This window comes from Triplophysa rosa, unplaced genomic scaffold (genome assembly GCF_024868665.1).
Source record: "Triplophysa rosa unplaced genomic scaffold, Trosa_1v2 scaffold287_ERROPOS314419, whole genome shotgun sequence".
Classification (NCBI taxonomy): domain Eukaryota; kingdom Metazoa; phylum Chordata; class Actinopteri; order Cypriniformes; family Nemacheilidae; genus Triplophysa; species Triplophysa rosa.
The window spans coordinates 114,774-131,852 of NW_026634301.1; the positions used below are offsets into that span (position 1 = coordinate 114,774).

Consider the following 17,079-nt stretch of genomic DNA (forward strand, 5'->3'; position numbering starts at 1 on the left):
CGCTCTACGGGCGACCAAGGTGACCACGCGGGCCCTGGGTCGGACGATGTCCACACTTGTGGTCCATGAGAAACTCCTCTGGCCGATCCTTGCGCAGATGAGTAATGCCGAGAAGGTCCGCTTTCTCGACGCACCCGTCTCGCAAGGGGGGGCTGGTTGGTGTTACTGTCGAGCCGCACTGTCTGCTTCCCAGCAGCCCTGGTCCTCTTCGACGCCCTCCAGCTCTGGTGCCCCCCACTCAGGCGGCCCCCCCTGGAGGAGACAGCGAAGAGGAGACCATCGCCCCATCAGCAGCCGCGGCGAAGTGGCCCTCATGGGAAGAACTCAGGGGGATCGAGGTTACCATTGGGCCCGACCCCAGCCACATCGCTGGGAAGTCGGATAGGGATGGATCCTGCCCCGTCTCTCCATCTGCTGGCCCCCTCCGGGGGGCTAGCGCCCACTTACTCTCAAAAAGACAGTTTCCTCTCTCTCTGGGTTATCACAGCCGCTCCCACCCTCTGCACGACGGTGAACGGCAAACTCGACGTTGCCTCATGGCGAAGCGCAATGTCGAGTATAAACACCAGCCCTCAGCACTCTCAGTCAGACAGTGCGTTGAGCTGCGCAGTCGCCAGGCAGGAAAAACAGCAGAGCTGATCTCCTCCCCGGGGGACCTCCCCCAGCAAGGAATCCGTACTGCTAGCCATCGAACCACCCCCCGGGGGGAAGATGAAAAAGATCGTACCTTTAGTCCCCCTGTCTCATTCTGGGAGCCTGTCCGGCTTCCCAGACTGTCAGGCTGGCTAGGGAAGACGATCCGTCTTGGCTACGCGATCCAGTCGCCTCACACCCGCCAAGTTCAGGGCATCTGATATACCTCAGTCAGAGGCTAGTATGTTCCCGTACTTCGGGCCTAGGTCGCCACCCTTCTGGCGAAGGGAGTGATCGAGCCCGTCTCACCAGCCGAGATGTTCAATGGTTTTTCAGCCTGTACTTCATTGTCCCCAAGAAAGGCGGGGGTTGCGCCCTATCTTGGGTCTGTGTGTTCTGAACAGGCACCTACTCAATAGCTGCCTTTCAGGTTGATCACGCAGAAGCGCATCCTGACTTCCGTCAGGTGTCAGGACTGGTTCATGTCAATCGACCTGAAGGACGCGTACTTCATGTCTCGATCCTCCCTCGACATCGGCCGTTCCAACGGTTCGCGTTCGAGGGACAGGCATAACAGTACAGGGTCCTCCCCTTCGGTCTGTCCCTGTCTCCACGAGTCTTTACGAAGGTCATGGAAGCCGCCCTCCTTCCTCTTAGGGAAGGAGGTGTGCGGGTACTAAACTATCTCGACGACTGCCTCAGCTTGGCGCACTCTCGAGATCTGTTGTGTACACACAGGGACCTGGTGCTCCGGCACCTAGATCGGTGGGGCTACAGGTTAACTGAGAAGAGCAAGCACACCCTAACCCCCTGGTCTCCCATGACCTTCTTGCAGAAGGGGTCCCCTTAGGGATGCCTCCCTGTAGGGTTGGGGTGCCGTGTGCAATGGGCACGCAGTGTCGGGGCGATGGACGGGCCCCCGCCTGCGTTGGCATTTCAACTGCCTAGAGTTGTTGGTTGTGCTACTTGCATTGAGGAGGCTACTACCTCTTGTGCAGGGCAAGCACGTGCTGGTCCGGTCGGACAGCACAGCTGCTGTGGCGTATATCATTGGTGGCATTCGCTCACGGCAGCTAACATGACTCGCCCGGCACCTCCTCCTCTGGAGTCAGCAGGTGATCAGTTCCCTGCGAGCCACACACATCCCAGGCGTCCTGAACCAGACAGCCGATGCGCTCTCTCGTCAGTCGACGTCTCGCGGAGAGTGGCGACTCCATCCCGCGCAGCCGGCTCATTTGGGAGCAGTTCGGCCAGGCACAGGTGGTCCTGTTGCCTCCCCGGACTCCACCTATTGTCCGCTTTGGTACTCCCTGTCCGAGGCAACCCTTGGCACGGATGCCCTTGCGCACAGCTGGCCGCGGGACAAGTGGAAGTACGCTTCCTCCCAGTGAGCCTCACTGTGCAAGGCCAGGGAAGAGGAGCATCAAGTGGTACTAGTTACGCCCCTTTGGCCTAACCAGGACTTGGTTCTCGGAGCTAAGGCTCTGACAACAACTCCCCCTGGCTGCTCCCCCTGGCGAATTGCTTCCCCAGGGGAAGGGGCACGTTATGTCATCCCAGGCAGAACCTGGTCTCCATGTCTGGACGGGATGAGGAGATCCTGAGTGACCCACCCCCGGTCTGGTTGGGACGTCACTCAGGCTAGGGCTTCGGCCACTGGGCGGCTATACGCCCATAGGTGGCGACTCTTCTCGTCCTGGTGCTCTTCTCGGCGAGAAGACCCGCGGAGTTGCTCGGTCGGGTACGAGCTGTCCCTTCCTCAAGAGAGACTGGGGAGTAACCTCTCCCCCTCCACACTGGGAATATATGTAGCCGCTACGGCCGCTCATCATGACCCAAGTGCTGGGTAGCCGCTGGGACAGCACGACCTGGTCATTAGGTTCCTAAGGGGCGCGAGCGGGTGACCACCTTATCCGCGCTCCGTACCCTCTTGTGACCTAGGTGGCAGGCCTCAAGAGGCCCCCCCCTTCGAACCTCTCGGGGTTGCCGCTCTTTCTCAGTCTTGATAAAGACGGCTTTCCTGATGGCGCTCACCTCCAAGAGGGTAGGGGATCTGCAAGCACCCTCCGTGTCCACAGATTGCCTAGAACTCGGGCCCGGGATTCTCACGTTATCTTGAGACCCCGCCCCGGCTACGTGCTCAAAGTTCCTACCACTCTCCCGAGAGACCAGGTGGTGAACCTGCAGGTGCTCCCCACCGGGGAGGAAGACCCAACCTTTCCGTGTTGTGTCCAGTACGTGCACTGCACCTCTACTTGGACCGCACGCAGAGCCCAGAAGCTCTGAGCAGCTCTTTGTCTGTTCGGAGGTCAGCAGAAGGGAGAGCTGTCTCCAAACAGAGGCTGGCGAACTGGATCGTGGATGCCCTCGTTAGGGCATACCGATCTCTATTCGCCCCTGCCTGTTGGGAGTGAGGTCACTCCTCATGGGCACTGGCTCAGGGCGCCTCTCTAGCAGACATCTGCAGAGCTGCGGGTGGGGCTATGCCCATCAACTCCGCGAGGTTCTAATACCTACGCAAGGTGTAGGACCGGCAGCCGGTAGGGCGTACGCCTGCGAAAGCCCTTCCCCCTTCCTTTGGGGGATCAGTGGCTATTACGCCTCCCCTCTTTCCCCCCACTGGGTAAAGAACAGGCATTTATCCATCACTAGCACCTTCCTCGGGGCAGGCTGGGCAGAGCAGCCCTGCCCCCTTAGGCCGGGGAACAGTTGAGTTATCTCCCACATAGCTCTAACCGGACCTAGTGCTCCAGACGTGGTAACCCCCCCTCCGCGGGCTGTTCCGTCTGATGTATCCTCATGAATGGTTCCCAGCTCGGCAACCCATGACCTCCCTAGGTGGACTCCCACCCTGCGGTTAACTCTAGTCCGCACATTTTCCCATGAGTTCTCCCCTGATGGTGAGACCATGTGGTGTCTCCACTATTTCCTCCCTATGGTAGGTAGTGGTCTCTGCAGCGTTTTTCCCCCGGCGGGGGAATAATGCTTACCCAGTGGCTCTTATGGTGCCGGGCGGCTTCTTGCCATTTAGAGAACTAGGCCTCTGCCCGTGACGGCCGGTGGCAGGGGCTTCCCAACTTTGTGGTAAAGCTCTGGGTCCCCCTTCCTCTCCACTGGATGGTCATAATTTCATGTTAGCATCTTCGTCTGACTCGCCCAGGCCAGTCAACGTCGCTCCGCTAGAGATTGTGATGCGGCTCAGTGCTGTGGCGTCTTACATAGGAACCCCATTCTGTCGGTTCGACACAACGTCAAGAGACCGACAAAAAGGGAACGTCTTGGTTACGGATGTAACCTCGGTTCCCTGATGGAGGGAACGAGACATTCCCTCCATCGTTGGAGGGAACATCATTGGAGGGAACGTCCATCGTTGGTGATGTTGGAACGGGGCAGGAACCGTCCCAGATCGACCGTCCAGCGATGGTATGGCTGGGATCGGGCCCGATGGTGTCAACCTCCCTGGGGTCTTCCTGTCAGGGTCGCTTCTTCCTCGAAGGTTGCTGACGAGGTGGTGGTCTCCCCTTCGATGTCCTCTTCTGGGGTGCCGCCTGGGTAGGGAGCGCCGGGACCGGAGCTGGCTTCGAAGAGGGCCGGGGCTACTGGGGAGCAGAGGCCACACGTGATCTCGAAGGCCTGTGGGCGGCCGAGTCCCGGCAGGGTAGGATATGGCTGATCGCCTCCGTCTGCTTCTTCACTGCTGAGAACTGCTGAGCGAAGTCCTCGATAGTGTCACCAAACAGCCCACCCTGCGCAATGGGCACGTCGAGAAAGCAGACTTTCTCGGCATCGCTCATCTGCGCAAGGTTAAGCCAGAGGTGCCTCTCCTGGACCACCATGGACATCGCCCGACCCAGGGCCCGCACGGTCACCTTGGTCGCCCTTAGAGTGAGGTCGGTGGCGGTGCGGAGTTCCTGCGTTAACCCTGGGTCGGTCTTACCCTCGTGGATCTCTTTCAACGCCTTGGCCTGGTGGACCTGCAGGATGGCCATGGCGTGGAGAGAGGAGGCAGCTTGGCTTGCAGCAGCGTAGGCCTTCGACACCAGCGATGCCAAATTCCTACACGCCTTGGACGGGAGTTTCGGTCGACCTCTCCAGGTGGATGCACCGCGATTGCGCGTTCCACCTGGGGCACGTCGACGTAACCCTTAGCTGCCCCACCATCGAGGGAAGAGAGAGCGACGGAACTGGTTTGACGTGTACGTGCCGAAAAAGGGGCGTTCCATGTCTTCGTCAGTTCCTCATGCACTTCCGGGAAGAACGGAACCGGGGTTGGGCGCGGCTTGGAGTCGCACTCAGAGCCCAAGAACCATGTATCCAACCGCGAGCGCTGGGGGAGAGGCACCGGAGTGCACTCTAACCCAATACACACGGCGGCCCGGGAAAGCATGGCCGACATCTCGAAATCCACCTCTTCCTGAGCTCGACCCCCCTTGGGGGGGAGCTGCAAGGAATCGTCAGGATCGGATGCCAGCAATTTGCTCTCCGATGCTGCGATTGACATCTCATCTTCATCACACATCGTGTCCGAATATGTGAAGGAGGATGAAGACAGTGTGGTACCGTCTGCTAGGGAAGGTGAGGCGAGCTAGACGGGGTGCGAGCGGTTCGCGAGTTAACGCTCGCAGAGACCCCCATATCACCCTCGCTGCTCACCTTGGCGGACAGAATGACCTTAGCCATCCTCGTCACAGCCCGGGAAGCATGCGAGGTGGTGGCTGGTTCTTTTCTAAGTAGTCGGAAGCGATTGGTTCTCAGGGACGAACCCCATCTGTCAGTTCGACACAATGTCAAGAGACCGACAGAAAGGGAACGCCCGCTGCAGGCGCAGCGTTCTGCCCAAAGTTGAGCATTTTTCAACTCAGGGCGCTCGGTCGAATGCCAGCGCTGAGCGTGAAAAAAACGCATAGCACCAGCGCAGAGCGCGGAAAAAACCGTCAGCTGATGGCGTAAACGCCTCGGTGGACACAGCCTCTTAAAGTCCCAGTGAAATCAATATGAATGTTTTCCTTTTATTTATAAGTTAGCCTTAAAGATGTCAATAAACTGATATGCTCCTACGCACTGACAAAATTCCTATTTAGAAGATATAAGCGTTCAATGTCAAGGCTCTATGGAAGAGATCGGACATCGCAACCTGGATGAGTAAAGGAGAAGACAAATGCCAGTGTCATAACAAGCTTCAAATGACACATCACTGGTATCACTAATCTTCCTATTCTTTTCAATAGACTTTTACACCACTGTGGCTATCATGCTGTTAAATGCAGCTTTGCCAGGCTGACTGTGCCGTAAACAAAACGCTCCAAGGCATTTCACTGGGATTTTAAAAATAAAGTTGCTTCACGATGCAATAGAACAGAGGTGGTGAACCCACGGCTCTTTGACTGCCTTTTTGCGGCTCTTAAATCATCTATCCACAAGTTGCTTCTTAATCACATTTTTTGTTTTTTAAATAATTTTAGACTGAACTTAACTAAACAAAATGTACACAAATTAATTTTGAAATAAAAGATGAAATATATATTTTTTAAATAATTATTTTTGTACTGAACGTCATGCGCTACTAGCAGCTAGCCTCGTCTGCATACAGCTAAACACAATTATGAAGATGAGCACAGAACATTTCAATCTGAATGGGAGGATTTATATTTTTTTGTTGAAAGAAATGGAAAACCATTCTGCTTGATATGCCAGACTTCACTGTCGCATTTTAAGGCTTCAAAATCTTGAGCGCCATTTCACCACATTCCTACTGTGGGCCAGAAATTTCCCAAAGGCAGTGAACTTCAAAAGCACAAGGTAAAAATGTTAAAACGTCAGTCAGAGAAGCAAACTCAGCTCTTTCGGAAATTTACCAAACATACAGAGACAGTCACATTAGCATCATATCATGGAAAATTGCGAGTGCTAAAATGCCATACAGTGAAGGGGACTTCATTAAAAAGTGCCTCAATGATGTTATTGATGTTTTCTGTCCCGAAAACGAACATTTGAAACGTTCGGTAATGGATCTTCAGTTGTCATGACACACTGTTGAACAAAGAATATCGGACATTAATAATGCTGTTGAAACAAAATTTATATTCAGATCTTCAGAAGTGCATGTATTTCAGCATTGCTGTTGATGAATCCTGCGATCGACTTACATCTGTGAATCACTTTTTTCCACACTGAAACAAGTCAAATCAAAGCATCGCTCTGACAGCCACAGCTGAATACAAGCCAAATCTAAAATGTATTGTGGAAACGAAAGACTGCCAGGTGTCACACTAATGTTAAAAAAGGTAGGCTTATAAAGGCTTATTTATGTAATTTTGTGTAAAAAATCTTGTTAGACAGTTTTCCACATATGTGGCTCTTTGCAGTGATAAGGTATATTTTTTGGCTCATCATGCCGAACAGGTTCGCCACTCCTGCCATAGAAGAACCTTTTCTGTCTAAATGGTTCCATAAAGAACCTTTAACAACCAAAGAACCTTTCTGTTTCACAAAAGTTTTTTTGTGGTGAAAAAAAGGTTCTTCCGATTATAAAAATGTAAGAAAGAGAAGGTTCTTGACTGACTGGTTCTTTGTGGAACCAAAAATGGTTCTTTAATGGTCTTGCTGTTCACCTTTATTTTTAAGAGTGCAGGATATTGTGCTTAAAAACACCCTGTCACCAGCCATGCTTAAAATATGACCTGTAATCTGTGGCACAGATTAGACAGTTAGAAGAGGTGCATCTGGAGATTGTCAGTGCACTGGCCCAAGAGTAAACTGGGAAACATCAACACCCTAAACTAACCAAGGATGGTCTCGTCAGTGAAGCACAATCGTGTTGTTGCCACCAAGTAAGTGAAGCTCATTGTTTTTTTTATTCAAACCCAGCTGTCACTAGCTTTAGCACATGACATAAAGGTAAAAGAAGTCTAGTGCTGAACTTGCCTTTGTGTTCTGAAAGTAAACTGGCTTAAGGGTCATTAATAATGGCACCAGTCCTGTTGAGTGAAGGCTGAATTGGCTTAAAGGATAATGTCCGTTACTCAAGGGATGTCAAGTGCACTGGCCCTTACAGGCTTGCAACGTCATGAAAAAGGTCGAAGGAGAACAACCAAATAATGAATACAGTTTGTGTTTATTTGAATGGACATCTCTAAAACGGCTACGAATGACATTTCAATAACATCAAACATCAGTAAAATGTAACACCAACAGCATTGTAGATTTTTCATGTTTAACAGAAAAACTTTTTGCAGCAAATACCTTTACTGTATGTGATCAGAGCAGTTGAAATCAAATGTTCTTTAGTGAAATTTCTGCATTGATCAATGCCCAGTCCTGACTGGCTACAAGAGATGGACCTTTTTCACAAGCCTGTGATGACGCGTTCAACGGTCATCAGCATCGTAAAAAAAAAGTTTTTTATGTTTCCTTTTTTAAAAAATGTATGCACGTTCATAACACTATACTTTGTATTATATTACCTTTAAATAAAAAAAATAAAAAAAAGTTTACGCTAATGCGAGGGTGTTTCTTATACAGCGTCTATGGAAGTCACATAAATTTGACATCATTCTCTCTTTTTACCCTGCCCCCACAGCAAACTAATGCCCTGTCCACACAAACACGGGTATTTTTAAAACCGCCGTTCATCCACATGCAAACATAACCCTAACCCGGTCACTGAAACCGAACTTTTTTGAAAACTTCGGCCAGGGTGAAGATTTTTAGAAACAGAGTTTTTGTGTATGACAATGGAATGCGCGCCGCCATCTCCTTTGTTTGACATCAGATTCTAGGCTTCTGATCGGCCAACACGGCTTTGTGGTTAGGGTTGTATCGCCACCTGTTGGTTTGGCATGCTCTTGACTGCGCTTCATAACATGTTTTAGCGTTTTCATGTGGATGCGTTTAAAAAAAAAAAGGTAAAAATACCTGTGTATTTGTGGATTAGGCCTAAACCAAACCGTGGCTCCAAAACTAATATGACATAACATCTATTTAAAGCTTTTTTTATCTTATTTAAGTATACAGTAGGTACACCTAGTATGAAGTGGGATCAACCCTTGTACGATAGCAGTGTGATCCTCAAACCCTTGGTTAACCTGCTTTCTGAGCCTAGTGGGAGCAGAAATATAGAGCACATCTTCTCTAAAACTGGCAACAAGGTTGCAGTCAGTGCTGCAATGTGATAAACCCTGTTTTCAGCTATTTCAAAATGGTTGTTTAGAAAAAGAACAACTGGTCTGCATTTTTAACATAATTGTACATCTACACATTATTCTGATCAATAACATGTAGAGATTAGTTATTACAATTGCTTTAACATAAAAAAACAGGCTGTCAACAGCACTACAGAATACTGACAAAAGTATAGATTACAGCAAATACAGATTTAAACAAATAGTTCGAAGAAAAGGAAGTAATTACACTGTAAACAACAACAACAACAACAACAACAACAACAACACACACCCACTTTCTCATTTGTAACAAGCTGTTATTTATATTTATAACCTACTTATTTGATAACATCAACAAAATAATAGTTTTCCCCTAATGTTGCTATGTATTATAGCTTCTTCATCACAGTTAACAAAATAAAAACACGCTATTATAACAAACATGTTTGCACCAGCCACCTCTGAGCATTCACCACCCAGAAAAAGCCAAACATGTTCCTCAGAAGACAGTAGAAATTATAAAAACATTCACAAAAATAGATAAGGAAAACTCTGAATAAAGATATCTTACCCTGTGCTGTGTATTTCAACATGGTCAAAGCTTCCTCGATTTACAAGACTACTCAATCAAATGGCAATTACTGCTACTGCGTTCCATCATTAGATGTTTACACCTCTTCGAATTATGGCTCAAGACCTCCTCTATCTTCATTTAGGGAAAAAAACAAAGCCAGCGCACAGGGAGTAACATTCCACACGACTGCAGATCTAAGCAGTGCACATTCAAGCAACGTCATCCTAGAGGGCTTAGGATCTGAAAACAAGCTTAGCATCAGAAGCAATTATATGGATCTCATTTGCTAATATGCATTTGCCTTTGAAGTTTTTTTAAGTGCTCCTAATAACTCTCAAAGTGAAAGAAATTATGATGACAAGATCAAGAAGTAAGCTCGCAAAGTGCTCTTAATGCAGGAGTGTATAAAAATAAATGCAGAAACCCCCAGAGTCATTAACATTATTTCAGCTGAGATGCAAATGTCCCCTCTAGCATTGCCTGACTGAACAAAGTAAGATCTACTGACATGGACAAAATTTAATTTATTAAAACCAAGTAATGTAGTTGAAAGTTATGTAATGCAGCTTGCAGAGATTTTCAGATTAACTATCTAGGGTGGTAGCAGAAGTACAGATGACAGATTAATCTGCACACATGTACCATTTTACAATAACACACTTGTTTTTGTCTTTTATGTTTTTGTATTATGACTAATACTGTCCTCACGGATCAAGTTCCAGAAGTAGCCACCCATCATCGCTTCATCCTACCTTCCCTGTGCTACAGAAATGTGTAGAATTTTCTGACAGTGACAATTCGAAAATAATTTTTTAAATATGTGAAAATTTGTACAGTTTTAGTTTATTTGCAATATACAGATATATCGTAACCAATGATTACGATATCAATTAATGATAAGCTAAAAATTGACGAGCTAAATATACACTAAAACATTGATGCTACATGAAAATAAATATTACGAAAATAATTATCACCACAAAATTGTACAAGAACTATTAAAATGTCGGGCGAAACAACAATTTGTTACACTGTGTTGTTAAAAAAATACTTTAATGATGCTTGTCTTTGCCAATTGTGACCCAGAAACATATAGCAAAGCTTTGACACAATTTCTAGCTTCTTCCCAGACTATAAATGCAGACCGTCCTTTCCAATTAATGTAATTGGTTAAAACTTCAGGCATCTCTCTCATAGCTGTCTATGTCAACCTATCCTCTAACCTACACGACAGTATAGGTCTTTTGTCCCTTCCCTCAAATATGACACATTGACTAAAAGCGTTGACTGAAGTTCCTCTACCAGCATCATGTGATAACAAAACATTACATGACCACAAATTTAAATCTGAGGAAATATAATAGCATTCCTATTTTTCATCTGGTGCAAAAAAAGTGTAATATTTTCTGTCCAACTATCTGTCTGTGGGACTAAAATTTGCTTACTTTTCAAGTCGTACCTTATGCAGTATAGAAAATGTTTTAACTCTTTTAAACGAACAACAAACTTCAACAAAAGGAAGCAGCTGATTTGTTTGTGCTTTCAGCACAATGTAGAAGGTCAAGCCAGACAGGAAAAACCTCAAACCATTCCAAGGACAAAAGTCTGAATAACCCAAACAAGGGCCAAAAGAAAGCACCGCAGTTATGCTTTCACATTTATACTCCAACTCCAAAGAGGTTTGAGAGTAAATTTCTTGTCAGATGTCATCTTTACAATGCCATTGATGCTAGGACAAATGACAAACTTAAAATTGTGCTCTTAAAATATATGCCATAAAAGAATGATCAAGCTAAGTTGTAAAAATAGGATGTTGTATGCATTTTTTCTGATGTGTAAAAATATATGGATTTTTAAGCCTAACATAAAAAATCTAAATAGAATTTCTGTCAGTATCATACAAGTAAAAAGAAAACTGTCATCAGCCCATGGGACATTGATAAAACCCTGGAAATAGCATGTACCCTTATAAGTGCAAATATTTTATGTATACTGTACATGTCTCCAGGCTACTGACCTAATGTATCATTCTATAATCCCTTTTGCTCTATTGATGTGCTCTGTACATAACACAAATATTTTATAGTATGTTTTATAAATAACAATAGCTATTCATAAATTACAAAGACTAAATAATGTTCACTAGAACTCAAAACCTAATGAGCTGCCAAATCGACAGGATCACATGTACCCCTTACAAAGTGGGAAAACCCACAAATCCATCCAAGATGGTGGATGAAGCAACATAATTGGTCTCTACAAACAGACACATAATTCAAAGGTTCTTTTAGATGAGCTTTCAAAGTAAAAAAATAGGACCTACCAAAAAAGCTGAAAATATCATCCAAAAAGAAACCATGACAGCAGTTTTTCTTGTGGGTCTGTTGATTTAAAGGGGATACGAACTAAGATAGACTCTACACTGGGAGCAGTCATGGCAACACGGGTCTCGCTCTCTCTTGCTCTCTTTATAAACAGGCAGCTCAACAAAAGGCTCAATGCTGGGGAGATATGAAAAGAAAGACTCTGTGTGTGAGATTCTAAAGATGCAAGCCGGCCTAGAATGAAAGTATCCACTCATGAATATTACACACACGTCCATGCAACTTGTTGGTACTGTAACTTGATTTTATGTGAAACTTTGCAGTTTTGCAGCGTTAAAGAATTTAGCTTTAGGAGAATTTAGCCCACGTCAAATATTTTGTGCTACACAGAAACAGAACAACGACAGCACATGGGAACAACATGAGCTATGAGTAAATTAGGAGAGGGTTTTTGTTAAGCTATTTATTTAAGTGCTCAGTAAAAACAGAGACACTGGGATGAAAGCTTTTCAGAGAAACATACAGGAGGACTACCAAATTGGGAGGAAGATTCCTTATTAGTGCACATTCAGGACTTTTGGTTCTTGCTGCACTCAGCATGGGACCCTCCTAGCAAAAAAAAAAAACATGTTTAATTGGCCTGTTAAACAATAACATTTAGACGGTTTTGGGGAATTGTTCATTGTTAAATTTCAATTTTGTTTGGTTTGTCTCTGCAGATTTTACTGTTCACACGCAGGCACTGAAAATGGATGGTGTGCCTTTGATGTGAGAATCATCATTTGTTTCCCACAATGCACAGCACCTCTTCCTCTTTCACTCATCATATATTGCATGTCTGTTGCCATGGTTTTGATCTGTGCTGCTTCATAATAGCTGATGGTGAATTTCACTTTGATCTAGCAGGTGGGAATGAAAGCAAGCGTCTTGTATGAAAAACACAATAATTGTCCATCATGATTCTATCAGACCACACATTGGGCTTTTTTCACTCATGCAGTACACATCAGCATTGAACAATGGCCTAAAATAAGCTCTATTACAAAACCATTTCGAACCATACATCTTACATGCTTACAAGGTCTGCTGCCTTCTACGTGAAATATATAATCCTTACAGTATAAATTCCAATACAGTAAGTGAACATTGTAATATTCTACACAGTGGTATGCACAGACCTCTGCTGGCGCAGGGGCCAAAGTACCAAAAAGGGCCAAAAAGGGCACTTAAAAATAATTACTATTACTGTAAAGTATACATTAACAAGTCAATTTTAACAGTATCAAAACAAGTGCAGTAATGATTTATAAAAAATAAAATCAAACAAAAATAGGCAGATAAAAATACTATATAATTTAAAATAAATATTATTCACTTTTATTTTACTCATAGCAAAATTGCGAGTGTTCAAAAGGTACTCGACCTTTATCAAAGGTGCAAATTAACTCATTTGCATCTACAGGTGTTATATTAAGCCTTAAAAGTAGCGGGTTAAAGCTGACATTATAACTGTCACAATCCCACTCTGTGTTTCCCCTGTGTTTGTGAACTTTTCTGTCACTTCCTGTTCTGTGCCATGTTTTGTAGTCCTTTGTAGTTTTTAGTGTTAATTAGTTCCTCCAGGTGTGTCTTGTTATCTTGTTAGTTTCGATGTATTTAAGCCCTAGTGTTTCCTTTGTTTGGTGTCGGTCTTTGTTTCATGCTTTGTTTTTGTGCCTCCTTCGTTTTGTGAATTACCTTGGTTTGTGTTTGTTTATTTCATTAAAATCAAAACTGCACTTGGATCCGCTTCTCTGCCTGGATTACTCACCGTTACAATAACCCAGTCTCACGGAAGTTCGTGGCATAGACATGAAATTTGGAATCTATTAATTCGTGTTCATGGACACGAATCCCCAATTTTTTGTGTCAGTGTCAGTGAGCACAACCTTTTTTTAATGTCACTCAGCACAACTTTCTTTTCGTGTCACTCAGCATGACTTTCAATACACAGACTGCGTGTGTATTTACATATATATATTTATAACCTGATATCAAAAGAAGTCGTACATATTTTTGGATAACCAACACCTTACTTCACCCCAAACCCTAAAATCACAGCCGCAAATGCTAATTTAGCTAAAAATGCGAGTTTCACGAGGTGGCAAAACGACGATAAATGGCTCCCCTAACCCCGCCCCTAAACCTAACGTCACAGGGGAAAAGTCAAATCATAACAAAACATACCAATGAGATCGTTGGAAAAAGGAATTCACACGAATGAGCCACCTTGTAAAATAGGTAGGCTATGAATTCCCATCAGATTGTGTTGATATATAGTATGTATACATATGAAAGATACTGCATATTAAATATATCAAATTGAAAGTCGTGCTGGGTGACACGAAAAAAAGGGGGAAATTCGTGTCAGTAAACACGAATGAATAGATTACAGTTCGTGACAATGTCACGAATTCCCGTGAGACTTTGTTGAACATTACATAATCAGGTTGCTGTGACTGGTGCATACCCTGCTGGGAGTCTTTTGAAGACTTCCAAATGGGACACTTTTAGGATTAAAGTTATTAATACATTTAAAAGGTATTTTAATTAATTACTAAACTGTACTTTAACATTTCTGTTTATCGTTGATTTAACACTTTTGGTTGATGCAATACAGTGGCGCTCAAGATACAGCATATATACTATACACTTAAGTTATGTGAAAATTACCAACTGTCATTGTATTAAAGCAAAAAGCATTCATTTTGGCTCTCACAAGCAAAATATTCCACAGAAGTAAACCGTAAATTGCAAAACATTACATACACTGGTTAGGGTAAGTATTTCAGGGGAACTTGAGTGCAACTGACTTTAAACGTTGACACCAATGGCTTAGTTAATTACAAAAAAATGCTGTTTGCAGATGCAACCTGGTTCCCTTTCTGTCGGTCTCTTGACGTTGTGTCGAACCGACAGATTGGGGTTTGTCTTGAGAACCTATCATCTTCTGAGTATTTAGAAAAGGCCAATGAAAATTGGCGAATGAAATTTGCATGCCGGACTCCTCCCCGGATGTCCGGGTATAAGAAGGAAGCCGGCATGCTCATTCATTCACCTTTTGTTCTTCAGAGCCTACGCATCTGATGAGCTTCTCTACGATCTTTGGTGATCATTTTTCTGCTGGAATCTATGACGTGGTGCAGCGGACGGTCCCTTCCTGCAGTGACTCTCCCCTGGGCGTCTCGGCAGTTCCGGAGGTGTTCGAGCTAATTTCCTTTTCTAAAAGAGCAAATTTCTCCAGCGTGGCTTGTCCCGCTGTTCTCATGGGTGCAACACACTCATCGAGGAGGGGGACGGACACGATACCTGCTTCCAGTACGCTGGGGCAGACGTTGTGGATACGTCCTGCCCGCACTGCGGGTGGTGACGATTCAGACGTTGCGTAACAGGTGGCTGTGTTCCCACAGGACTCAGCCACCACCTCGTTTGCTCCCCGTTCCGTGGCGGCAGGACTACGGCCCTGCCGTCCGCTACGGCAAGCAGCGAGGGTGATATGAGGATTACTGTGAGCGATAATCCGCCAGCCACTGGCTCACGGACCATTCGCACCTCGTCTCGCTTGTCTGACCATTCCCCAGGAGACGGTCCCACCGTCTTATTCCTCAATCACGTATTCGGACACAATGCGTGGTGATGAGATGTCTCTTGCAGCATCGGGGGGTGATGTACTGCATCGTTTTGTTATGACTGTCATATTTTAGGAGTGGTGTGCTGGTCATTCCACGTGCTGTTTAAGACGATGTCAACTTCATCCTTGCATAACATATTACATTACGTATTGAAACACTGCAAAAGGATTCATTAATGCTCTCGACGTATAAAGCTTCCACACGTGTTATATCTGGAGCATTTATTTAGGTAAATTCATTACCCAGTCTTCAAGTAGACATACTTAACTTGACTCATGATTGAATATTACAAAAAGTGGTACGTTAACACTGCTAAATGACCATTTCATACAGATTTCATGTATGTACAACTAACTTTACCAAATGCGCTAAATAATGACAATTATGTTGTTATTTCATTATAGCGGCAGCAGGTGGTTGTAACTTATAAGCGATGCAAATGTTCACACCAGCAAACCTGCTATATAATTACTTATCTAAATATAATTACGGATCCCTGCAACTACTAATTAAACTGAGGAAGTTTTAACAGTACTTACATGAAAATACGCCTCAACATTTCTGTTTAGAAACAGCCGTCTGTCGTCCACTCATCGAGGAGGGGGACGGACACGATACCTGCTTCCAGTACGCTGGGGCAGACGTTGTGGATACGTCCTGCCCGCACTGCGGGTGGTGACGATTCAGACGTTGCGTCACGGGTGGCTGTGTTCCCACGGGACTCAGCCACCACCTTGTTTACTCCCCGTTCCGTGGTGGCAGGACTACGGCCCTGCCGTCCGCTATGGCAAGCAGCGAGGGTGATATGAGGATTACTGTGAGCGATAATCCGCCAGCCACTGGCTCACGGACCATTCGCACCTCGTCTCGCTTGTCTGTCCATTCCCCAGGAGACGGTCCCACCGTCTTATTCCTCAATCACGTATTCGGACACAATGCGTGATGATGAGATGTCTCTTGCAGCATCGGGGGGTGATGTACTGCCATCCGACTCCGACGATTCCTCGGGCTCCCTCCCTCGGGGGGTCGAGCCCAAGAAGAAGCGGACGTCAAAATGTCAGCCATGCTTTCCCGGGCCGCCGTGAGTGTTGGGTTGCAGTGCCCGCACTGCCTCTCCCAGCACTCGCGGCTGGCTACATGGCGCTTCGGGTTTCAGCGCGGCACCAAGCCGCGCCCGCCCCCAGTGCCGTGTTTACCAGAAGTGCATGAGGAACTTAGTAAGACCTGGAACGCCCCCTTTCCGGCACGTTTCACGTCAAACAAAATTCTGTCACCCTCTCTTCCCTCGAGGTTGAGACAGCTAGAGGATACGTCGATGTCCCCCAGGTGGTGCCACCATGGTGCACTCGTGCCCGTAGGCGGCGGCCACCTGGGGGGGCTCGACCTAGACTCCCGTCCAAAGCATGTGGGGTCTCAGCATCTCTGGTGTCGAGAGCTTACATTGCGGCGGACCAAGCTGCCTCCTCTCTCCATGCTATGGTTCCTGCCAGGCCAGGGCGTTGAGAGAGCTCCACGAGGGTAAGACCGACCCAGCGCTTATGCAGGAACTCCACGCCGCCACCGACCTCGCTCTACGGGCGACCAAGATGACCACGCGATCCCTGGGTTGGGCGATGTCCACATTTATGGTCCATGAGAAACTCCTCTGGCCGAACCTTGCGCAGATGAGTAATGCCGAGAAGGTCCGCTTTCTCGATGCACCTGTCTCGCAAGGG

The 17,079-nt window shown here is 46.2% G+C and overlaps 1 protein-coding gene across 5 annotated transcripts in view; it reads right to left on the bottom strand.

The window, feature by feature from the left end:
• LOC130550307 (A-kinase anchor protein 2) overlaps positions 1–17,079 on the bottom strand; it is a 113,665-nt gene that overhangs the window by 23,015 nt on the left and 73,571 nt on the right. The window contains exon 1 of one of the 5 annotated variants that reach the window (XM_057327739.1): positions 11,693–11,801. The exons of the other annotated variants lie outside the window; for them this stretch is intronic. Coding sequence (XP_057183722.1) covers positions 11,693–11,728 — 36 coding nt within the window. The 5' untranslated portion in view covers positions 11,729–11,801. Of the gene's footprint in view, positions 1–11,692; positions 11,802–17,079 lie in introns of those variants that run through there. 5 annotated transcript variants of the gene reach the window in all.